The sequence below is a fragment of the Maylandia zebra genome, linkage group LG3 (genome assembly GCF_041146795.1).
Source record: "Maylandia zebra isolate NMK-2024a linkage group LG3, Mzebra_GT3a, whole genome shotgun sequence".
In the NCBI taxonomy this organism is placed as follows: Eukaryota; Metazoa; Chordata; class Actinopteri; order Cichliformes; family Cichlidae; genus Maylandia; species Maylandia zebra.
Window position 1 is genome coordinate 2753594 of NC_135169.1, and position 25801 is coordinate 2779394.

The 25801-nt window shown below is 41.1% G+C and overlaps 2 protein-coding genes and 1 long non-coding RNA gene across 3 annotated transcripts; 1 reads left to right on the forward strand and 2 right to left on the reverse strand.

Annotated features, from left to right (window-relative positions):
• The first annotated feature begins 141 nt into the window (after positions 1-141).
• On the forward strand, positions 142-4337 carry LOC143416920 (coxsackievirus and adenovirus receptor homolog). Its single transcript, XM_076882595.1, has 3 exons — positions 142-391; positions 647-988; positions 3355-4337. Exons 1-3 carry the CDS (start codon positions 331-333, stop codon positions 3546-3548), a joined length of 597 nt encoding a protein of 198 aa, XP_076738710.1. The 5' UTR covers positions 142-330; the 3' UTR covers positions 3549-4337.
• Positions 4338-15193: 10856 nt separating this feature from the next.
• On the reverse strand, positions 15194-15884 carry LOC143414191 (Fc receptor-like A). The gene is made up of 3 exons (XM_076878031.1): positions 15827-15884; positions 15502-15747; positions 15194-15417 (listed from the first exon to the last, which is right to left on the reverse strand). Exons 1-3 carry the CDS (start codon positions 15846-15848, stop codon positions 15194-15196), a joined length of 492 nt encoding a protein of 163 aa, XP_076734146.1. The 5' UTR covers positions 15849-15884.
• A 90-nt stretch (positions 15885-15974) lies between these two features.
• Positions 15975-17035, reverse strand: LOC143416921 (uncharacterized). Its single transcript, XR_013097163.1, has 3 exons — positions 16951-17035; positions 16214-16249; positions 15975-16090 (listed from the first exon to the last, which is right to left on the reverse strand). It is a non-coding gene; the product is annotated as an uncharacterized LOC143416921 (long non-coding RNA).
• Between the last annotated feature and the right edge of the window lie 8766 nt (positions 17036-25801).

A 25801-nucleotide genomic window follows, 5' to 3' on the forward strand; every position in this document is an offset into this window, starting at 1 on the left:
AAACACAAACTGTTCCTACATGACGACACATGAGATTCTGATTTTATTCTGTGGAGATCGTTCAACAACTGAACACTAAACCTTTTCCACTTCGCCTTATGACGCACTTATTTCTGCGCATCCTCAGTCCAACCTACCAAACGTCACTCTAACGCCACGTCCTCAAAGACACGGAAGAGTTTGAACCGCAGCTTTAGCTTTATTTAAACCTTAAATTTAATCTTATGTGTTCAGGTTTAAACTCAGGTTCAGTTATTGAGTGAAAATACCAACAGACTCAGACATTTAGAACAAACTAAGAGTCAGATCAGCAGAAACAAAAACACGGACATGTCTGCTGTAACTGCGTCGCTCTGCTCCACGCTGATGTTCGTCGTGTTCGTCTCTGCAGGTGAGATTTAACTGTTTTAAGCCCAAATATATCTGACTCTGACATGAAGATGATTAAATAGTATCAGCCTCTTTATATGTTAACAAAATTTCGTAAAGAATTTTTTTTATATGGATTCAGTTTGTCTGTGTGTGACGGAGACAAGAGGCTGAGTGGACACTTAACATCTGTGAGAGAGACAAAGACGGCTGCTGTAGAGTCAACAGTTGTACTTTGACCTTTAACCTCTCTGCTCTGTGTCGTTTCTTCTTTCAGACCAGAAGATCATCACAGTTAAGTCTGGAGAGGACGTCATTCTGCCATTTCGAGCTCCAAACAACAACAAGATTATAGCTGTTGAGTGGAGCAGAGTTGATCTGGAAGATAAACATGTGCTTTTGTACCGGGATGGGAAGTTTGAACCAGATAACCAGCATCCATCTTTTAAGAACCGGGTGAATCTGCAGGACAGACAGATGAAGGATGGAGACGTGTCTTTGATTCTGAAGGATGTGACGATCAATGACGCTGGAACATACGAGTGTGGTGTCTTTATAAAAGAAACACAATCATTGAAATCCACCAGCATCATCAATCTTAGTGTTGTTGTTCCTCCAGGTGAGTGAGTAGAGTTGAGTGTGTGTGTGATCAGAGGTGAAGCTGCTTTCTGGTTGTTGATGTTTGTTTGTTGTATGGATGAGCTGGTGGATGTCAGAGGTAGACAGATGTTTCTCCAGCTGTTGTCTTTGTGGCTGTTGTTTTTGTTTGTTTGTTTTTTACTTACAGTACAGAGTTGATTAATGTCTGAGCGAACTATGTTACTTCCTGTGTCAGACTCTCTTTTTACCTGGTTAAATCACCATGGTGACTAATGTTAAAAACATAACCTGGTCATGTTCAGAGTTTTTGTCTGAGTTTTAATTTAGTGATGTGTAAAATGTGTAAATGTTTTCAAACTTGATTCTAATCTATTGCCCAGGCTGCTGACGTTAAAGCTACTATAAGATAGATTATTAACTTCATCAGGATATTTATCCTCAAGAATACATTTTAAGTCCAATTAATTTCATTTGATCCTGACACCAAAACAGCAGCCACCATCTTTTTAAAGATTGTTCACCATTAAAAAAAACAAACACAAAACCATGAAGTCCCAAAAATTATATATAACACATATATATATATATACCTGCTCCAGCACGGAGCAGATGCAGCTTTATTTTAGAAGTTTATTTTCAGAAACTCAAAGATTTTTCAAATGCCTCAAACATATATTTAAATTTAACACTAACACTGACCCCGGGGAAATTAAATTGAAATTAATTGTCCATAAATAGAAATCACCTTATTTGTCAGTGTATGCTCTGGCAGTATTGAAATAGTGGAAATGTCCCAAGGGGAGGGGGGGCATTTATAATGACAAGATGGCTGCTGTAGTTTTGGTCAGATCATGTGTTTCATGTTTTTAATGAAAAGCACAGAAAAATCCACCAGTATGTAAATTTTCACACTTTCTACATACACTCAACAAAAATATAAACGCAACACCTTTGTTACTGCTCCCATTCCCCATGGGATGGACGTAGAGACCTAAAATTCATTCCAGATACACAATATAACCATCCCTCCCAAACAGTGGTCACAAATCAGTCCAAATGTGTGGTAGTGGGCACATCTGCCATATTGAGATAATCCATCCCACCTCACAGGTGTGCCACATCAGGATGCTGATCTGACATCATGAGTAGTGCACAGGTGTACCTCAGACTGCCCACAACAAAAGGCCACCCTGGAATGTGCAGTTTTTTGCGCTATTGGGGGTCTGGGGACCCAGAACCGGTCAGTATCTGGTGTGACCACCATTTGCCTCATGCAGTGCAACACATCGTCGCATGGAGTCTATCAGATTGTCAATTGTGGCCTGTGGAATGTTGGTCCACTCCACTTCAATGGCTGTGCGAGGTTGTTGGATATTCGTGGGAACTGGTACACGCTGTCGTATACGCCGGTCAAGCACATCCCGAACATGCTCAATGGGTGACATGTCCGGTGAGTATGCTGGCCATGCAAGAACTGGGACATTCTCAGCTGCCATCTGCCCTGAACAATGTGAACCATGATTCATCCGTGAAGCGCACACCTCTCCAACGTGCCAGACGCCATCGAATGTGAGCATTTGCCCACACAAGTCTGTTACGGCGACGAGCTGGAGTCAGGTCAAGACCCAGATGAGGACGACGGGCATGCAGTTGAGCGTCCCTGAGACGGTTTCTGACAGTTTGTGCAGAAATTGTTTGGTTGTGCAAACCAATTGTTCCAGCAGCTGTCTGGGTGGCTGGTCTCAGACGATCTTGGAGGTGAACCTGCTGGATGTGGAGGTCCTGGGCTGGTGTGGTTACACGAGGTCTGCGGTTGTGAGGCCGGTTGGATGTGCTGCCATATTCTCTGAAACGCCTGTGGAGACGGCTTATGGTTGAGAAATGAACATTCAATGCACAGGCGACAGATCTGGTTGACATTCCTGCTGTCAGCATGCCAATTGCACGCTCCCTCATTGCTTGTGGCATCTGTGGCATTTTGCTGTGAGACAAAACTGCACATTCCAGGGTGGCCTTTTGTTGTGGGCAGTCTGAGGTACACCTGTGCACTACTCATGATGTCAGATCAGCATCCTGATGTGGCACACCTGTGAGGTGGGATGGATTATCTCAATATAGCAGATGTGCCCACTACCACACATTTGGACTGATTTGTGACCACTGTTTGGGAGGGATGGTTATATTGTGTATCTGGAATGAATTTTAGGTCTCTACGTCCATCCCATGGGGAATGGGAGCAGTAACAAAGGTGTTGCGTTTATATTTTTGTTGAGTGTATTTTGAAACTTCTATTTTTTGACCTAATCTACTAGACAAGGAAATGGATTCTGTTCTGTTCTTCACTCATCACCTACCTGACACCTCACACCTGTTTCTCACCTGCAGGTCAGACAGGAGGAGATACAGAGGATGAATCTTTTAGACTGAAAGTTGGAGTGGCAGTTTCTGCTCTGTTTCTTTGTGCTGCTGTGCTTCTTCTTCTTGTTGCTGTTGGTGGTGTTGTTGTTCATTTCCGGATAAAAAAACTACGTCAGCCTCTTTTGGAGGACTGTTACATAGATGATCTGAAGATTACTTAGAAATTAACTGTTGGAGCTATTTGTTCTTATTTTTTCTTATTTTGAAATTAGTTAAAGTTTGTTGTTAGTTTACTTATATTTTGGGGTTTATTTACAAGTTTATTTGTAGGTTAATATTTGTTTCAGTGTTTTAATTGCCACTACATTAACCATCATGAACATTCAGCAGACTTTCAGGTATATTTAACTTCAAGTTAATTGCATGTAAATTACCTTTTAATTAAGTAGAATTTTACCTCTATTTTACCTCATCTTCAATCGAACCCAGGTTAAGAACCACTGACTGAGAGGTTTAATAGGAAGGACTCTGTGGTGGTTCGGGGGATGTCATCCAGAGGGAAGTCCAGCCTGAGTCACATGTTTATGAGTTTATCAGGAACCAAAACACACAGATCACAAACTACTGAGTGAGACAGGACAGCTCCTGACAGTCAAGGTTTATTTCCTCTTTGTTCATGTGAAAGAATAACTGTAACATGTAATGAAACATATCCTTGATTTTTCTTTTTTGCTAAAGCACATTTTAACCTGTTTTAATTGCTTTCAAGTCGCAAAATAAAAATTCTTGACACGTCCTGTACTGAAGCTTGCCTGTGCAGTTTAAAGACACTGAATGATGCTCCTGCTGTTTTTAGTCTGTGGTTGAGGTTTAATGTTCATTGTTTTCTGCACTGCAGAGATGTGTTTCCATTAGCCGCAACCAAACTAGAACAAGTCAAAATTTCCAACTGACACCTTTGTCAAACCCACAGAACCACACGAGGAAAACGTATAACTGACGACATACAATAACTGCAATAAATAATTAACTGACCTCCAGTAAGCAGTTCTGGGTCATCAGAGTCAAAATCAGTGATAAAAAGTCTTAAATCTTATAAAAGTCTCTGTAACATGTGGATGTCCTCTGGTCTGAGGTGCTGGGGGGACCAGTTAGAGACCAGCAGCTGGATGTCAGTGGTTGGACTGGTGGACTACTTCAGTGAAGAGTAGACGACGTCTGGCTCTGGTTTAAAGTCTGAACACAAACACACACAGTTCAAACAACAGGAAACATGATTACAAGCTTTGTAGTTCAATCAAGACCTCCAACCTCCACCTCTCTGCATCACACACAGTCCCAGTTCAGACTTTACTGGGAACCAGCTCAGATACAAATCAGAGCTTCCATACTGCTCACACTGTAACTGCTTCCTCAAACCTGGAGCCCACAGATCTGTGCTGAGCTTTAACTTTGATCACATGATTTCTTCTAGTGTTTCTTTCTCTCAGCGTCAGTTCTTACTTTGATAATAATAATAATGGATTGGATTTATATAGCGCTTTTCAAGGCACCCAAAGCGCTTTACAATGCCACTATTCATTCACTCTCACATTCACACACTGGTGGAGGCAGCTACTGCCCTGGGGCAGGCTGACAGAGGAAAAGGCTGCCATATCGCGCCATCCCCTCTGGCCAACACCAGTAGGCGGTAGGGTAAAGTGTCTTGCCCAAGGACACAACGAACGTTGAACCGGCGACCTTCCGGTTACAGATGCGCTTCCCAACCCCCTGAGCCACGGTCGCCTTTGAGTTTGTCATTAGTTCCCTCTGTGTTCCCTGTCTGTCCTCCCTCTGTCTCGTCTCTGTTCCCTGTTTTGCTTTATTCATGTGTCACCATTTCTGGTTTCAGTTTGAGTTGTTCCTCATTTGGATGAATGACTTCAGATCACTTTTGGATTTTGGATTACTTGCACATTAATTGATAATAAAATTCTAAAATTATTAGAAAACTGTGGCCATGTTTACAATGAACATCCACCACTGGAATATGAGATATATGACAGGAAATTAGGAAACACAGAACAGGTCCACTTTACCAGTGGAAACAAGTGTTTTCTTTGCATATATCAGACTGAAACTAGGCAGCTGGTGGGCTCTGTTTCCACTATTTTGCCCACCAATTCACCCTCATCTTCACCAGAGTCTTCAAGCTCTCACTGGATCTAGCAGCCATCCCATCAGCCACAATCATCCCAGTGCCGAAGAAGTCTCCCATCACCAGCCTGAATGATTACCACCGTGTGGCCCTCACGCCAGTAATCATGAAATGCTTTGAGAGACTAGTCCTTCAGCACATCAAGGATTACCTCCCCCCAGAATTTGACCCCTACCAGTTGGCATACTGCACAAACATCCACAGAAGACGCCATCGCCACAGCCCTCCACTCTGTGCTGAGTCACCTAGAACAGCAGCAAAGCTACGTCCCAATGCTCTTTGTGGACTACAGCTTAGCCTTCAATACAATCATCCCGGACATCCTCATCACCAAACTGGTCACTCTTCGCCTCTCTCCTCTCACATGTGCCTGGATAAAGGACCTTCTCATAAACCGGCCCCAGACTGTAAGACTCGGCCCTCATCTCCACCCCACTCCCGCACTGAGCACCGGCTCCACACAGGGCTGTGTGCTGAGCCCCTTCCTGTATTCTCTTTACACCCACGACTGCAGTTTGCCCCACAAAAACAATCTTATCATCAAGTTTGCTGATGACACCACAATAGTCACACTCATCTCAAAGAGAGACGAGGAAGACTACAGAGAGGAAGTCCTGAAGTTGGCAGCCTGGTGTTAAGAAAACAACCAGGAACTGAACACCGAGAAAACCAAATAACTCATTGTCGACTTCAGGAGGCACAGCACTGACTTAGGCCCCCTTTACATCAACAGGGAGTGTGTGGAGGGGGTCCACACCTTCCGGTTCCTTGGTGTCCTCATCTCTGCTGACATCTGGACAGACAACATCTCAGCGGTCGTCAAGAAGCCCCAACAGCAGCTGCACTTCCTGAAGGTCCTCAGGAAGTACAAGTACTCCGACCTGCTGCTCACCTTCTACCACTCATCCATTGAGAGCCTGCTAACGCGTTACTGTAATCTGATTACTTTTTCAAGTAACGAGTAATGTAAGGGATTACTATTGCAAAAATGGTAATTAGATTACCGTTACTTTCCCGTAGGAACGCTGCGTTACTGCGTTACTAAAACCGTGATTTTTTTTGCGAGAATGTCTCATGACAGTGACGTAAGCGAGTGCAACGTTCGTGACAACAGCTGTGTGCAGATCAACAGTGGATAATATATCGAGTGCGGGAGAGAGTATGAGCGTGCAGCGTTTAAAGTGTGGAAGTACAGACCTTACTTTGAGTTTGATTCCATAAAAGTGACAAAAACATTAGTGTCCGTTGTGTGTGGGAAGAAAACGTCTTTTTACAGCGAAAAAAAAAACCCTAAACGAGCACCGAGTGCGCAGCGACGTAATGGGAAACTCACAGAGAAACAAGTATGCCACCCAAGAAAGGCCCAACACCAGAGGAGGTTGAGGACATTAAAACCTCCCTCGGAGCGCTGTGCGGAGACGTGGCCGCAGTCAGGGCGCAGCAGGAGCTGCTTCTGGGGCTTCTGGAGGAGGTAAAACAGCTACGCCTCCAAAATGCCGAGAATGACAGACGGATCATGGATCTCGAGCGGCGGGTGGATGAGCTGGAGCAGTACACCCGTACGAACGACGTGGTCATCAGCAGTATTAAAATCAAGCCGCGCTCGTACGCGCGCGCGGTGGCCGGGAACGTCGGGGAGCCCAGCGACGAGGAGACCCGCTCGGTGGAGCAACAGGTGGCGTCCTTCCTCCAAAGCAAGGGGATAGAGATGGACCTGGAGCACATAGAAGCATGTCACTCACTGCCCAGGAGGAGTGACAGACCGCCGGCCGTCGTTATGAGATTTGTCAATCGGAAGAACAAGGTCGCACTGCTGAAACAAGGACGCAAACTGAAAGGCACGGACGTTTTCACTAATGAGCATCTGACACGAAAAAACGCAAACATCGCGAGGAAGGCAAGGCAACTGAAGAAGAACGGTAAAATACAACATACATGGGTAACAAACTGTAAGATTTTCATTAAGCTAAACGGGACACCAGAAGAGGCAAAAGTACTGATAGTGAGGAACATGGAGGATCTGGACAAGTATAACTGACACCAATGTATCAATTACACCAGGAAATGACATGGACACGTTGAAATCAATTCTTCAACAGAAAGTAATTGATCTAGATTGTGAATATAAGGAGCATAATATAATAGATCCAGAAATAGATTCTGAAAGTAACTTTCTCTCTACTTTTGTTAAAAATTGTAATTATTTCACTCAGGAACAATATGAAAAAGAAATTAACCTAGACGGGAAGCTCTCATTAATTCACTTTAACAGCAGAAGTATGTACTCTTATTTTGATTTCATTAAGGACTATTTGCAACAATTTTCTCGCCCCTTTAGTGTTATAGCCATCACTGAAACTTGGTTCAATGTCGATAAAGGAATAGATTTTTGTTTGAATGGATATGATTTAAAATACATGAATAGATTAAATAAGGCGGGCGGCGGGGTTGCTATATATGTTCATAACTCTATAAAATATAATGTTGTAACAACTATGTCTATGGCTATTGATGGAATTTTGGAATGTTTGACTATTGAGATTATGAATGAAAAAAAGAGAAATGTTATAATAAGTTGTATATATCGGACACCCAGTTCAAGTATTGACACTTTTTATGAATGGATAGAAAAAACATTTGCTTCAGTGAACCAAAAATTACTATTTATCTGTGGTGATTTTAACATTGATTTGCTAAACCCAACAAGGTCAAAAGCCATTGATGACTTTACTGACACAATGTACAGCTTATCACTATATCCAACAATAACAAAGCCAAGCAGAATAACATCACATAGCGCCACTATTATTGACAACATTTTTACTAATGTCATGGATTTCCAAATTAATAGTGACCTGCTTGTCTGTGATATAACTGACCACTTACCAGTTTTTACTTTGTGTGACTGTGATTAAAAAAAAAATAGATACCAAGATCATGATAGCAAAGCGAATAATAAATGAAGAAGCAATTCATGCCTTCAATTTCGATTTAGCACAACAAGATTGGAGTTCGGTGTATGAAGAGTCAGATGTGGACAAGGCTTATGTTAATTTTCTAGATATTTTTACTATGTGGTACAATAAACATTGTCCTGTAAACGAACACATGACAAAGAAAAAAAAGATAGAAAGTCCTTGGCTCACAAAAGGAATTATTAATGCTTGCAAAAAGAAAAACAATCTGTATAAACAGTTTATCAAAGTAAAAACAAAAGAAGTGGAACAAAGATATAAAGCATATAGAAATAAATTGACTGATATTATAAGAACGAGCAAACAACTTTATTATAGAAGAAGATTATATGAAAATAAAAACAATATAAAAGGAACTTGGGATGTGTTAAACAACTTAATTAAACAAGGATCTTCTGGAACATCATATCCTGAATATTTTACTGATGCAAATGGAGAAAATCACAACATGAGTAATATTGTCGATGGGTTCAATAAATTTTTTATAAATGTTGGCCCTGAACTAGCAGCGGACATCCCGTGTCATAAAAATGAAAATATCAGTAATATAAAACCAAATCCCTTTTCACTGTTCCTCTCAGCTACAAATGAGCAAGAAGAAATAAATATCACATTAAAATGTAAAAGTAAGTCTTCAATGGATTATCATGACATAAATATGTCTGTAGTTAAACAGGTTATTCTGAATATTGCTAGTCCCTTAACATATATCTGTAATTTATCATTTCAGTCCGGTTGTTTTCCAAAAAAAATGAAAATTGCGAAAGTAATACCACTATATAAAAGTAATGACAAACACAGTTTTACCAATTATAGGCCTATTTCTCTACTGCCTCAATTCTCAAAAATTTTAGAAAAACTTTTTAGTTCAAGATTAGAAAAATTCCTTGAAAAACATCAAATAATAAATGTTGGTCAGTATGGTTTCAGAACGCAAAGAACCACTTCAATGGCGATAATTGAGGCAGTAGAAGAAATTACTGATACACTGGATAAAAATAAATATGCAGTTGGTATTTTTGTTGATCTCAAAAAGGCCTTCGACACAATCAATCACTCAATTTTATTGGATAAATTGGAAAGATATGGTATTCGAGGGGAAGCTGGTAACTGGTTAAAAAGTTACCTAACGGGTCGGGAACAATATGTTAGCATAGGGCATTACCATTCAGAAAAACTTGGTTTTACATGTGGTGTTCCCCAAGGGTCAGTGTTGGGACCAAAACTTTTCAATGTGTACATAAATGATATTTTTGATGTTTTTCAAGTACTTAAACTCATACTGTTCGCAGATGACACCAACATATTTTTTCAGTAGCGATGATTATACTGATCTTGTAATGACTGTAAATACGGAGCTAAAATTAATAAAAAAAATGGATGGACATAAATAAATTATCATTAAATATAAATAAAACGAAAGCAATGTTTTTTGGTAATTTAAAATATAATATAGAATTACCAATTATCATTGAAGGTGTACCAATTGATAATGTGAGTGAAAACAAATACATATAAAAATACAACTGATCCATTAGTCACAGTACAGAAACGAGCACTGCGTATTATTCACAAGGCTGGTTATCTAGATCATACTCACAAATTCTTTCTTCAGGCAAAGTTACTTAAATTCCAGGATCTGGTTAATTACAATACATCCATAATTTTGTATAAAGCTTTTACTAAACTTTTACCGGCAAATTTACAAACTAGATTTGAAATTCGAGAAAAGGTTTATAATGTGAGAGGCTTTGGAGAATTCAAATTACCCAGAACTCGAACAACCCGTAAAGGCTTTTGTGTGTTTGTATGTGGTGTGAAAAACTGGAACAGTCTGAGTTTACAATTGAGACAATGCAAAAATATTCATAGATTTAAATTTCTTTGGTCTGGTCACAGTATACTCAATGATGGTTTTTAGTGTGCTCTGTAATGTTTGTTCTCTTACCATTGCTGGTATGGATTCCAAGAGAGGGAAAAAAAAGAAAAAAAAAGAAGAGTGTGCGTATGTATGTATATATACGTGCATGTGTGTGTAGATAGATATGTATGTATGTATATGTATGTGTGTTTGTTACTTGTAGTTATTACTGCCTGTTACCTGTGGTAATGCAATTTATAATTTATATATTCTGTATTCAGTTATGAAGGCTCTAATTGTTGGTTGCGAGCTGCCGTTTAGATGCTTGTATGTGCCCGGGGCTGTTGATGGGTCTGTATGCAATGATGGGCGTAGCTGCGGGAAGTTTATTGTTTTTTTTTGTTGATGAGTGAGTATAGGGGTGGGATTTAATAAGTTTTCTTCGTCCCACTCCTTTTTCAGGCAATTTTTGTTTTTTGTTTTGTGCATTTTATGTTCAATATAGGTATTTGTTGTGCCTGAAAATGAACAAATAAATGAATGAAATGAAACTCGTGGATTCTTCCACTGACCGCTGCGGCACACCTGCACCAGAGCACACCTCCGCCTACCCTACTCCTGCTTTACAGGTGAAAATAGAGCAACAGGACCGCTAGTCTTTGATGTTATTTATTTTCTGCTGTGTTTTACTTGCATCTATTTGAAAGACTGAGTGTAAACACAAAAAGTATTTTATTTTATGTGCTGGAATGTGCAGAAAATAGGTTTAAATATTATACAAATTTCTTCCAGTCAGAGAATGTTGCATATAATTAAATTTTTGCTTGATGCATAAAGTTAAAAGATTAAAACTGATAAAACAAGTTTAAAAAAGAGACGTTTCCATTTGATTACATTTTGTATGATGGATTATGCAGAAAAAGTAGAATTGGGCTGAAAGATCTATCGCTTTATCACCTATTCAGGTTGTAAATCGTGTTTTTAAAAAGTAACTAAGAAATTAATTACTTTTGAAAATAAGTAATCAGTAAAGTAACTGGATTACTTTTTTGGGGAAGTAATCAGTAATTAGTTACTGATTACTTTTTTCAAGTAACTTGACCAACACTGCTGCTAAGCTACTGCATCACAGTATAGTAATGCAGCTGCACTAAGGCGGACAGAGCGAGGCTTCAGAGTGTGGTCAAGACAGCACAGAAGATCATCGGCTGCCTTCTCCCCTCCCTGATGGACATTTATTCCTCCCGCTGCCTCAGCAGAGCAGCAAACATTATCAAGGACAACTCCCACCCTGGTTTTAACTTGCTCAGCCTGCTTCCCTCAGGGAAGAACTACAGGTGCATCAGCACAAAGACCCACAAACTCAAAAACAGTTTCTTCCCTAAAGCCTTAAGCACCCTGAACTTACACATGCACTGATAACACAGCCCCCCCCCCCATTTTTTCTCCCCATTTCCTCTATAGTGGTACAATGGTGGTTCACTGTGCAATACAAAATTCTATGTGCAATAACCCAACAGTATATGCATAATACTATTAATTACATATTATTTTTCAAAACTGGCTTGTATATTTGTACATATTACATATAATGTTTTTCCTCTGTTAATACTGTCCATATGTATAAAGTGTTGCAGAACTCTCCCCCCCAGCATGTTTGCACTGAGTAGGAGATGCTCTGTATCTCATTGTACAACAGTATACTGACAATGAAGGCATTCTATTCTATTCTATGTATATTTCAGACTTGTTTTCACCTATTCTGACAACTTACATTTATTAGAAAGAGAATTTTAACATTACATTTGATGGTACATACAATGTACTTTATCCTAGTCATAGAAAAACATAATATCAGAGTTGTATTCTTAAGCAAATCTATAACCAATCATACATTCTGCTGCACATATTAAAAAATATGCCATCTTTTTTCTGAGTCATGGTGTGGTTTTGGTTAGCTAAGCATGATGACAGGAAACAGTGTGAGCAGCTAGCTTGTCTCTGTCCAAAGATAAAGAGCAGCTGTACCTGGGCCTCCTTGTTCTGGTGGGTTTTTTGTCCATAACCAACGTCTTGTGTTCTCACTGCTGAGTAGACCACAGCTGAATCAGTCTCTACAAAATAAAACAGATGCAGGTACAACAATGACATCACTGTTATTCCTCCACAGCTTTGGCAAAACATTTTTGTTATTTGTAATTTTCCATTATGAAAAGATTAAGTGATAACTTTTATAAACTGCAGCAGCTTTTCACAGGTTTCTTATTTTCACACCTGTGCTGTGAAACACAGTTAACACACATGAAACTGGGGTTCGGGTTGTTTATGTGAAAAAGAATGTGGACGAAGACAACGCTGACATTATCTGTCAACGCAGACTCACACACTTCACCTCAGAGCACAAAGCAAACATATTCTCACAACAGAAACACGGATATTAACCAGAACAGGACACAGTGGGGTGAAAAGCCTTGTAAATGTAACTTCATGAAAAGGTTGAATGTATGTGGTTAGGACATCATAGAAACTTACAAATTATTAACTTTATAAAAGTGAAAATTCAAAATTTAAGTAAAGACACTAAGATAGAATGTAAATGTTGGAATCACATACATACAAAAGGCAAAGTGTAAATATAAAGCAAAAAAAGGGAGAACATTGATTTTTGCACAGGTCAACGGATCTATCAAAGTCCCTCCTGTTTCAAAAAGTCCACAATAAAAACATTCCCATGAAACTCTCTAACCCTGGGTTAAATGACTACAGAGTTGGAGTTGATTTCACACTAGTGATAGCATGAGACGGAGGTTCACACTGAGCACATGTGACAGATGTGACAGAGTCTGGAGATGCCGTGGAGAATGTTGTGCTGCCTGCAACATCCTCCAGCATGACCAGTTTGGCAGTGGGTCAGTAATGGTGTTGGGTGGCATTTCTTTGGGTTTCTTGTCTTTCTTAGATTTCTGCTGCCTGAGGTATTCACTGAGCATGCGATTGGTTTGGGCCATCTTCCTCATGTATTTATGGATGTTCATTTTCTCATCCTGGACTGTGGTACTGACACTCACTAGTCCCCGGCCTCCTTCCTTCCGCTTAGCATGCAGCCTCAGGATGGACTTGAGGTGAAACCCTCCATGCATGGTCAGGAGCTTCCTTGTCTTGATGTCAGTGTAGTTTGATTTATTTATTTAGGACAGTGCATGTTAATGAACATAAATGTAAAAAAAATTACATGAATGTAAACATACCAGATTATAGCCAAGGGCTAATTTCCATCTGTTGTCCATAAACATAAAAAAAACAGACATAATAATTCCTAAAAAATCATACTTCATTCATAACAAACTCCATCACCAAACTCACACATGCACAGTGGCTTCTGTCTCCTCCTGGAGATGTGTTGCACTGTGTGAGAAGCTCTCCTTATGTATTTGAAGAAATAGCCAGAACCCAATTTCTTGTATGTGTACACATACTTGGTCAGTAATGATTTCATTGAACTGAATTCAGTCTGAATTTGATAGTATTAATTACATTAAATACAATCTTGAGTTGTTGGTCTGTGTGCCGAGTTTCCAAATGATGTGTCCATTTTGCTTCCTGTGTTTAAAATAAACAGCTCTGTGTTGAAACAGCTGCAGCTGAAGTGTTTCTTTCTATCAGAAACAGGATGCTGGACGACTGCAGAGCTGTTAGCTTCAGTTAACCACAGACCACAAACACACAGTCCAGCTCACAGTGAACAACACTCAGCAAGAACAGCGTAAAAGACACATGGTTACATCGGACTAAGGTTTTAGGGTGGGGGTGATATGTTCCCAGAGCTTAGTGCCCTGTTAAAAGCCTGGCAGCTGAGATCATGTCATTCCCTCTGTACTGTCTGGCAGGTGTTCCAGTAGACATCAACAACATCACCATAAACCTAAAGGGAACAACTTATGACCACTGGCATCACACCTTGAGGAGGAGGCCTCAAGGTGTGATGAGCCTATCATCACTCAAGTCCACTTCTGTTAGAAGAAATAGTTAGTACTATAATAATAGCAGCGTCTTTGTGGTTCCCATTTGCCTGTGGGATTCCCAGAACAGCTTTTTTCCCCACTTAATGAAAATCTCTTAACTTCACTCACTGACTCTGTGGCAGTGACTCTTGTCTATGCCATTGTTTGTCGACCCCGGCTGGATTACTGCAATTGGGTCCTGTTCAGGATTTCCAGTGAAGCCCTGGATATACTCCAAAATGTCCCAAACTCAGTCAACAGGCTTTAACCTCCTAAGACCCAAACTCTTCCATGACATGCATTTTTAATTTCTCTTTGATATTTGGGCATATTGGGGCCCAATGAATGTAAAAACAAAGAATTACCAGATTTTTTTTACCTTATTTTTGTTTTTATGAAAAATAAGAGCCACATATGAGGATATTACTTTAAAAATTTTGATAGAACTGTAGCAGTATAATGTCCTTGTACGTGGATATCAGGCCCCTGTAGAGCAGAATTGAATATTTTGGTCTAAATAACCCAAAATGTGATGTCCACATATGTGGACGCTATGTACAAGGAGGTTAAATAGGTATTAAGGGTGAATGAAGAAGAATGAATTGAAATATTACCTCTGCTGTCTCTGATTGGCTGCTGATGATTTGATGTTTTGATGTAACTGTACATGACATGAGTGATGATGTCATCTTCATCTCGATCTGCTAAAATGATCCAAAATGAACAAGAAAATAAATTAAATATCTAAACAGAGATTACATTTATGAAAGTTTTTAGTGTAATCAGAATGAGATTGAACTTTATTCTACCAAACAAACTCAGACATGAAAGATCAGGAAGTCTGAGACTCACCTTCAGGTTTCCTGTGAACACATCGTCTCACCAGCAAAACCAGTAACACCAGTAGAACCACAACACAGACTGATCCAACAGATGACAACACAGAGAGAACAGGAGGAGGGAGTGATGGAGGAAGAGTGACGGAGGTGGACCGAGGAGGAAAGGTTGATGTAGGCGGAGGTGAAGATGTAGGTGGAGGTGTGGTGGTGTGTTTGTCTAAAATAAAGCAAACAGTCATTAAGTTGTCGTCACATTGTGAATGTTGAAAGCTGCAGAAACACAGACAGGTGAGTGTGTCACCTGTGACAGTGATCCAGCTGGATGGAGACTCTCCATGACCACTGATGTCACACTTGTAGAGGCCTTCATCAGACCTGGAAACATGCTGGATGGTCATGTGACCTGTAGGCTGCTTCCTGATGAGGGAGCCATCTTTATAGAAAGCAGCTGGGAGGTTGGAGGGAGTGGTCTTTGTTTTACAGAGCAGAGTGACGTCATCTCCCTCCATCACAGGGAGGACAGGACTCTGCAGGATCACTGATCCACCTCAACACAGAGACAAACTACAGCATTTCATCCATTTACACACAGCTTCATCAACACTAACTCCACACACTCAGCTTACCAGTGACTGTCAGGTTAACCATGTTACTGATGGGACCCTCTCTGGACTCACACCAGTAAACTCCACTGTGCCATAGATAAATGTATCTGATGCTACATGAAGGACCGGCACCTTTTCCCCACCTGATTCCACACTGACTCCTCTGTTCTTTGCTTGTGTTTCTCCTCAGAGTCCATCCAGCAGAGCTGTCGTCCTCCTCACAGCTCAGAGACACAAAGTCTCCTTCAAAGAACTGAGAGCTGCTGGGACTCACAGTCAGACGAGCTGCGAGGGTTAAAATGAAAAACTGATGATCTGTTAGACTTTACATTGTGAAACATGAACTCAATCAGGTCATATCAGTGAGCATTTATCAGGTTTAAACTGTGACAGAAGAAGGTTACTGACCTTGGTTTGTTGTGCAGCTCAGCAGTGAGATCAGAACTAAAGAGAAATGACACTCAGGTTGGTTTGAGGTGAACATAAAGAACACAAACAGCTGACAAACACACAAACATCTCTCTGTTATATCTGCTAATTTTCTATTTGATGACAGCAACATGTCTCAGTAAAGTTTGTACATAAAAAGAATAAACAAAAACATCAACATCCAGCTGCTTAACCAATCATCAAACTTTGGCTCAACGTAGAGGGGAAGTGGGCACAGTATGAATGTCATAGGTCATCAGTAAATGCAGAGTTAACACAGAGATATAAAAAAAAAACCTACTTTCACTCAGCAATTTAAAATCCCAAAATCTTGAATGTGTCCTGAACTTGATTTAAGCACATTTTACACGACACTTAATGATTCCCAGCACTTAAAGTGACCATTATTATGTGCACTAACTGGGGACATACAGAAAAATATCCACTACATTTAAATAACACAATAAAGTCACGTGTCCACTGTGCAGCTGTGTTGATATAATGAGTGAATGATTTGATCTTTTCACTGCCTGCTGTGTTTCCTCGACTCCTGAGCAAAGATAAAGAGTCAGTTCAGACCTGCAGTTGGTCCTCGTGGTGTTTTGAACTTGAACTCAGCCTGATTTGTTTTTCATGTCTTCTCCTCCATCATCAGTTATCAGGAGAGCAGACAGTCAAAGTACAAGAATTCAAACAAACACAGAGATTCTACTTACAGAGCAGACACAGCACAGATGTTTCCTTCATCGTCCTTCTCACTCATTTGAACTTTTTTTCTGTCACTGACACCAAGTAAAGCCCGCCCTCTTCCTCTCAGTCTGTGGTTTTTATGCTCTTGGGTGGAAGTTGGGTTGTTTTTTTCAAATTAAACCTTTAAAATCCTGCAAGGCCTCTTGACCTCAAAATAATTAGAATCAAAACCCTGTTGCTGAAAGCTGCTTTAACATCATTTCTGGAAAAATCAGAGATATCAAATGTCCTCATTGAGCTGCAGTTTGGATAATGAACTAATTTATTTTCATTCAGCAGGGCATCACTCCTGTCCATTTGAGGAGGTCCGTCTTCTTAATAATCTCACTTAGGGGGTTCAGGCTTGTGCAGAACAACAGGGGGGACAGAGATGGTAAATCCCACACTTGATGGTGACTTGTACTACTGGCTGTTTTATTGTCCTTGTACGGTTCTAGGCATTCGAGGATCCAGGTGTGGAGCATCGAGTCATAAGCTTTTTTGTAATCAAGCCACGTGTCACAGGGGGTTGCACAGTCTGGTCTTGTAGTTTCGAGTGACTGTTCTGTTCACCAGTTGCTGCTCCATTGCTCCTCTGGTGTTCCTGCCAATTCCTTTCTGTGCCCTGCTCATGAATTGAATCATGTGCCTGTTCATCTTACCTCTGCCTGACAGTAGTTTCCATGTTGTGTTGAGGCAGGTTTTGGTCTCTGACAGCACACTGATGGCACTCCATGAGTGTCTGGCAGCACAAATAACCCTGCTCCATCTCCTAGCTTGGTGGGGCTGTTCCCATGTTGTTCCCCTGCCACTGAGAGTACACTGTGGATGTGGAGAACAGCTGGTTTATTCTCCTGGTTTCTGTCTCTGTGGTATTGTCACAGTCCTGGGTCGGTTCGACCCAGCATTTTGAGTTTATGTTTTGGTTTATTTTTGCATTATGGATTATTTCTTATTCTCTGGTGCTTTGATTATGATTATAAATGTCTTATTCTTGGTGAGGGATTAGTTCTTATGTTCATGGTATTTCTCGGGATTATGAGTTTTATGCTGTTTACTTTGATACTGGGTTTATTATTGTATTAGTAGGTTTTGTTCAGTATCAAGTCCGCCTCTCTGTCTAGCCCATGTCTTGGTAAAGTGTGGTTTCCTGTTTTATTGTGAAGGTCTGAGTCTTATGTTAGTGTGTCCAGCTTCGCTCTCCGTCTCGTTAGCCCTGATCTCTCCCAGCTGTGTCTCCCTCCTGTCTTCCATTGATTACCTCCCTGTGTATATTAGCCCTGTGTTTGCCCTTGCTCAGTGTTGCATCGTACCCTCATATCCTGCCTGTGTGTTCCAGTTGGTGTTTTCAAGTTTGGTTTCTGTTTTGTTTGGTGCCAGCAATAAAGCTGAGGTTTTTAGTTACATTTCCGTCTCTGAGTCCTGCACTTGGATCCACATCTCCACCTGCCCGCACACAGAGCCCTGACAGGTATATCTCTTGGCGACTGGCCAAGGCTGTGAGTAGCAGTTTCCAAGGCCTCGGGAATGGGCTACTTGCTGTACTTCTTCACACCTTTCTGCAGCTCTGATAGTTGGCTAACTCCCCTTCTACCTTGATCTTGGCCTCTAGTCTCCTTCTCCATGGAGGGCACTGCTCCTTGTGGCTGCTCATCCTGTAGCCAAGTATCTCACTGATCACTGCTGCCATGGTGTACATCAGCTGATTGGTTTCAGTGATGGTCACAGCATGTATTGTCAGTGATGCTTCATTCACATCATCTAGTTGAGAGGGTACTTCATGTAGTCTGGGTAGTTTTATACAGAAGGTCCTGGTTTCCAGCTCAGCCATCATCTTCTCTTTCAGGTCAGCTGCTCTCATCTTCCACGCCTTCAACACATCAGGTGTTCTTGGGGTTTGGTACCCAATCTTGGAAGGTGGGATTGATGATATCTGAAAGAAAAGTGTAAAATCCTTCAAAATAAAAGTATTTCTCTACTGCTAAGTTGGATTATGCGATATGACCAGTTTATGTTCCAGCTTGCTGTGTGGCCTCCTGCACTTTTGGGCCTCATGTGGAGCCACTGTGAGTAGATGCAGACTGACACAGTGGGCCCAGTATTGATGTGAAAAGCAGGACACATATGTTACTCATACTGTGGGCTCCAGATGTGCCCCACTGAGGAGCCCCTATTGTGGGCTGTGTGCCGCCCACACTAAGCAAACAGGTTTGCATTGAGGCCGCACCCACAGTATACAAATCCAGAGAGCAGCTGTCTGTCATTGAAGTTTCTATTCAGAGCTTTCAGCCGAAGAGGAAGAACTCTGTTCTCTGTTTGAACCACTTCCTGTTTTACACTGAAATAACTCCACCACATTACCTGGAAGGCTGAGTGAAGATGCTGAGCTCCTCCACATGTCACTTCAATGATACCTTTGTTTTATAATTCAATGATTCATTCATTCATGTATAAGGTTTTGGTTTGTAGCGTAATGAGAACACAGGTGTTCACGCTTGTTCTACATACAGCTGTGACGGTTCTGGGTTCTTTTGACCAGCGTTTTGAGTTTTCTTGTGTTTTGGTGTCTAATGTATTATTATTATTATTATTATTATTATTGTTCTTGTAGTTTACTGTTTAATTCTGAGTTCATTGTTATTACCTCTCTGAGTTTACTTGTGATCAGTTTAGCTCCTTGGTAGGTTCCCCTTGTGTCTTTGTCCTCTGTGTCGATCTGTGTGTGTGTTTATGTGTGTTTGCGTCTTGTTTCCCTCCTTGAGTTTCATTCTGTTTTCCACACCTATCATGTTTATCTACGTTCCCCCAGCAAGTCTCTCTCCCTCTCTCTCTCCCTCTCGCCCTCCTTTGTCCTCATAGAGGTCTCTGTGTTCTGTCCCCCTTGCCTGTTCCCGTGTCCCTCTTCTCATGTTCCACCCAGTCCCCCCAGTTGTTCGTATGTTTCATGTCTGCATGTTCCATGTCTGGTTGTCACAGTCTACATCTCACAATATTTCCTGTTTTAGTTTGACAGTCTGTGTCCTGGGTTGGTGTTTTCAGTTTGCTTTCCTCCCTGTCTCATCAGGTCCCATTAGTCCCAGCTCCTGTTTCCTCGTCCTTCCTAATGTATTTAAACCCTCTGTTTTCCTCTTCCCAGCATTGCGTCCTCCCTCATGCAGTGAGTTCCTCCTTGTGTTTAGTTTTGTGTTTCTCAGAGATTTCCTTACTTAATCCTTAATCTTAAATGTTTGGTGATTCAGTAATAAAGCTGCATTTAACTTCAGTTTCATCTGCCAGTCTACAGTCTTTGGGTCCAATCGTGCCGGCTGCACACAGCTGGTTTATGACACTAACAGGCACACACCTCCCTCTAGTGGTCACATTAAGTTCGAACATAGAAAAAGTGTTGGACACCTATAACATAATCGCTGGGGAGACTGTTATAGGGGAGCTCTGTCCCAGATGCCTCATCATCAAAGGCATCATTGTGTGCAGCATCTTTATGGATTTATTTCCTTTTCAGGTTTAAATGATTGTTTATGCTCTTGAACTGTGGACACAGAGTCAGAATCCAGTGAGATAACTGTGCCATCATCACAATACTTCTACAAGGATTATTGATTTATTAAACTTTTATTTAAACAGGAAGTTAAACACTCTTTCTTGCGTGTGTCCTCAGCCAACTGAGTCAGCTTTAATCTGCTATCTTTTCAACAGCAGATTCCCACGGTGCCCAGTAGCACCAATGGTGATGAGGTGTTTAGAGAGACTGGTAAGAGATCACGTCACTCCACTTCCTGTCACCATTGACCCACTTCAGTTTGCATACCAGACTAATCGTTCCACAGACGACGCCATCTCTCACCTGCTCCACACATCCCCGAGCCACTGGCAGAGGGGATCAAGAGTGACATGCCTCTGCTGACTACAGGTATTTTCAACACCTCTCTGTGGTGGAACACATGGAGAAAGAGGAGCAGCAGATTCAGTGTAAAACCTCGACGTGATGACCGACGTCGCTGGATGATCTCCTCCACAGCAGAACAAAGGTCCAAATAAAGATAATGAGAGTTTCTCCTCACGTGTCTCCTCATGGTTTATGATATAAATCTGCTAATTCTCATTAGACATATTAATCAGAAAAGCAAACTTAACGGCCTCAGCATGTCTGTCATCAGTCTCTGTGTGACAGCAGGCCTGATCCCTCACAGTGAAATCATCTCTCACCCTGGAGTTAAAGGAGCTTTCTCATGAATACTGGGCGACTTTCCAGCCAGCTCTTTAATTTCATCATCACATTTATGCCATAATTTAGCTCAACCGATGAGATTAAAAGCGTGTTGTTTTTTTTTAAATAACAGTAATTTTGTAATACTGAAAGACGTAAACTTTTAGTCCACCATCATGTTTTGACTTACACGAGTTTTAAATCATTTCTTTTGTTAATTTTCTATATCATATAAAATCAAAGTATATCAAACTTTAACAAACTTTAACAGAACAAACAGATCAGCCAAAGTCCATTTAAGGACAGATCTCTCTCAGCAACCACACTTACCTTTTTTTTTTATTTCAGGGACAAAATTTTAAAATGTTGGCAGATTTTTTTAATTTAATTTTCTCAAACATTTACTCTCAAATATCGATGTTTCTTTCTAACAGGGATGCCAGGAGTTTGTGAGTCTTTGAGAGGGAAAAACAGGATTTATTCAGATTCATTTTCAGCCCTAAAACTAAGTCCTGCATACAAACTATCACATACGAAACCCGAGTAAGTAAATTAGTACGTACGGTTTATGTGCTAAGAGCCTTTCAGACCAGCGGTGCGCAGCCTAACGTCTCTCTCACTGACTCTGAAGGGTGGAGTTAAGAAATGTCTGCTGTCAGTGTCTCGCTCGACTCAACTTTGCTGTTTTTCAGCGTCTTTGTGTTCGTCTCTGCAGGTGAGATTTACTGTTAGAAACTAACATAATGCCCTTCTGAGAAAACGAGGAGTAAAGTAGACTGTCTGTGTGTGGAGGAGACACAAGGCTGGGTGCAGTTTGTGTGGAGTTAACATCTGTAATCCAGCTGTGACAGAGACAAAGAAGTGTAACGTGTGTCAGGAGTCAGGATGCAGCTACAAAGCTTCTTGTTCAGTTTACACAAACAGCTGTAGCTCCATAAAGGCAGCATGCAGAGACTCACAGTGTCTTATAATGAGAGGCTGCTTTCTCTCACACATTATGTTCACTTATTATCAGCACATGTTGTTGTTCTGTGGAAGCTAACATCTTGTAGTTTCTGACACTTTGCATGTTTAGCATGAGGCTAAAATGACCTTCGCCTTGTTCTGGGAAGTGATATCAACAACATGTGAGTGAGTGACTCTGATTTTTCTGTAAATCATTTAGAAAACTTCATTCAGTGGTTTTTAGTAAGGTACAGCTTCCTCTATCCCCCAGCAGAGAATCTATATCTCACTGAAAACATGCTGGAAAGTGAAAATGTTACACTTCATTTAAACGTTCCTATTTTGGTCACCTAACAGTGGTCGGGGGACACACAAACATTGTAAGTGCTTCACAGTGGGAAAGATATAATAATGGTAATCACTGTGTAGTGGCCGGGAATAACACTCACTGATTCGTCTGTGAAGGTTCTCAGTCATCCAGGTCATCGTAGTCTAAGGAACTTAAACAACTTAAACAAGTCCCGACGCTTTTCTTTCCAAGCTCCTTAGACCACTCACTAATTCCTAGTTTTCAGGAGGAAAGAAATACAAACCAAAGATTGAATGTAAGCACTGCCCCTTTTCCCCTAAAACATTAGAACAAGTGTTCAACACTGAGTAGTTGTGCCTGCTGGTCCACATGGTGTAGCTTGCCCACTGCAGCCCCATACATGTAACGGGGATCATAGGACAAGCACAACTGGAACAGGATCAGGTGCAACAGGGACAGATGGTTGAGAAAAACTGGGGTCATCACCACATGCAGTGGAGAACAGGCTGTGCAGACCCAGATGGCGGTCGGCTGAATCTTCCTCAAAGGCTTATGGGGGGACCTCTGTTGATCTCCAGTGTTGAGCTTGGTCCAGGACCAACATGTTGTTCGGCCCTGGTGTGTTTTAGTATGAATTACATACAGTATCTCTGTTTTTTTGGCCCAGACATGACACCTCACACCTGTTTCTCACCTGCAGATCGATCAGGACCGAGTGGAACTGGATCTATTGGAGTGATAGTTGGCCTGATAGTTGCAGGTGTAGCTGCTGCTGCTGGTTTATCGTTCTGCAGAAAACAAAAGCCACAGAGTCCGGATTCCTTCCAGCCTCCCGATGATCAGGACTAGACTGTCTGCTAAACTCTAAACCGAGTCTTCAGCTGGTGCTCTAAACTCTCAGTGCTGACACCAAACATGATGAAATACAGATAATCAATGTCATGCTGGGCATCATCATCACACTTGACAGCAGAACAGCGACTCAGATGATATAAATAGACAAAGTTTAAAGTTATACTTTTGTTTCCTTTGATAATAGTTAATCATGCTTAACTCTTATCATGTTATCAAGATTAAATCTGATCAACATGATGAATGAGAAAACATCCTAACATCACCAGTCATCCTGTTGAACCTCAGCTCTTTATTTCAATATTATATTAAACAACACTTCCTGACTTTTCTACTCTGTGTGTCCTGTTGAATGTTTTTGGGCTAACTGTGGCTCAGAGGTTGAGCTGGTTGAAAGGTTGGTGGTTTCACCCCTGAGTGTTCCAGTCTGCACTCTGAGAAGTCTTTGGGAAAGATACAAACATCAAGCTGCTCCACACAGAAAACACGTGGGTGTGGAAATGGGTGAATGAGTCTCACTATATAAGAAGCAGCAAAATTAGATCTTTCAGAATCATACAGTTTTATACTTTTCTAAATCAAAACAGACGATTTAGGACAGACAGAAAATACTGAATGTATTTATTGTTTTTTGTAGACAGTTACCTGCAGTGGGTTTCAATGGTAATGAATGGAGGTCAGCCGATTCAACAATGAGACACCCCTGATGTGTTTTAGTATGAATCACATACAGTATCTGTGTTTTTTGGCCCACACAGGGCTCATCTGTGTTTCCTTTGTGTGGAGTGACTTCAGCGCCACGTCTGTGCCACAGAACATTTGGCCGTGCTGTAACTGAGCTGTAAAGATCAAAACCAGCCCTGCAACACATTTTTTCAGTAAATGCAACTTGTAGTAAATTGCAAGCTGCCAATTATAGCAAATTGTTTTTGTACGATTAAAAAATGTCAAAGTAATGTAATTTATTACTGTTGTTTTGAGAAAAATAGGAGATGTGGACAAAGATTCTAGCTATGTCCCAAAACCCAGAGGACGCAGCCTTCTCGGTTTGCGTCGGCCATGTCCTCCGAAGACCGAGAAGGCCGGAAGTGCAAGGCTGCGAAATGGGACGGTCTAGCCTTCAGATTTGTGTCACCAGCTGTCTCGGTGGAGTTTAATAAACTCAGCCGTCTGCTCCTCGCTTGCTAAAATATAACAGGACACTGGAGTACGTTCTCCACCATCTTACACTTCTGTTTAATCAGTTTTCTGTTTGACGTCTATTCAGCTGTGAAAACTATAACTTTAATCTCAGCTGAACCGATTTACTCAGGAACAAATAAAACACTGGAAATAGCCAAACAATAACATTTTAAGTTGTCTGAGTGACTTATATATTATGTTTAACCTGGGTAACAAAACACCACGGGGATCTGAAAACAATGTGCCCTCAATGTGTTCTCTTCTAGCTATCGAGCTGGTGGGTAACAGATGTCTCCGAAAACGTCGAAGCACTTTTACAAATATGTGATGTCTTGATAAACCGAGCAGATATTTGACGTTTACACAGCTACATTCTCGCCTAAACATCTTAAAAGTATGACGCACAAACCGTAATAAGAGTAATATTGAAACTAAGTAGCGGCCACCATTGTTGAAGCTGGAATTGGCTGGGCTGCGCTATGAATTCTGGGATAGCTTGGGCTATGAAGGATACATCCGACCCATCCTTCAAATGCGTGGAAATGAAGGACGCATTTGTTGCTATGATAACAATGTGGAACCTGTCTAAAAGGTGTGTAAAATGTGAGAGGAAGGTCAGTTTTGCTAAATCCAAGTTGGACTTCATTCTATGTGATGGAGATACCCTCGGATGACCCCCAGCTTCCACTGGTGTGTTGACAATAGCCCTGTGGCTATGTTTCGTCCTCTTCTAAGCTGTGTGAAGTTAAGCTCTGGATTATAACCTGTGACCATCTACCATATTCACCCAATGGCTTCTCATCATGAGTGATGCCCCTCTCACACTACTTAAGAACGCAGGAGAGTCTGCTTCTTCGTTGGATCATTGTGCTAACTACCATCAGTGTAGCTCCGGCTGGCCAAGTAATTCTTAGTGCTTTCTCCTAATAACCTTCTTCTCTCGTTTTACAGACATTCCTGGACCCCAGCCTGTTTCTCCTGCCCCTCTGACCCTGAGTGGACGGGTTGCAGCTCAGTAAAGCACCACTCCTACAGCCAAACCCATTTGTTCTGATTGGATTGTTAAATTTGTGATTGACATGACATTGACCAATCAGCCGAAAGGAGGAAAAATCGGGTCAAAATTTGTACTTGCAAGTTGAAACTCACACACAAGCAGGAAACTTGAGCACAGAGTTTCACAGGTCGTTTTCTTTGTAGTAAACATACCTTAACAAAAAAATTGTAACTTTTGTGTAACTTTAGTTTTTTACAAACACAAATCACACACAAATTCTCATCTGTAGATGCACATGTCATCCAGGGAAGGACGGATGTTGTTTTGCTGTGCTGTATTTTAATG

Bases quoted from the DNA above. Each gene is read 5' to 3' on its own strand.
- LOC143414191 (XM_076878031.1), bottom strand. From the start codon at position 15,848: ATGGTTAACCTGACAGTCACTG. The intron at 15,748-15,826 runs GTAAGCTGAGTG...CTCTGTGTTGAG, and splicing joins GGTTAACCTGACAGTCACTG to GTGGATCAGTGATCCTGCAG. The intron at 15,418-15,501 runs GTGACACACTCA...GCTTTATTTTAG, and splicing joins CAGCTGGATCACTGTCACAG to ACAAACACACCACCACACCT.
- LOC143416920 (XM_076882595.1), top strand. From the start codon at position 331: ATGTCTGCTGTAACTGCGTCGCTCTGCTCCACGCTGATGTTCGTCGTG. The intron at 392-646 runs GTGAGATTTAAC...TTCTTCTTTCAG, and splicing joins CGTCGTGTTCGTCTCTGCAG to ACCAGAAGATCATCACAGTT. The intron at 989-3,354 runs GTGAGTGAGTAG...TCTCACCTGCAG, and splicing joins TAGTGTTGTTGTTCCTCCAG to GTCAGACAGGAGGAGATACA.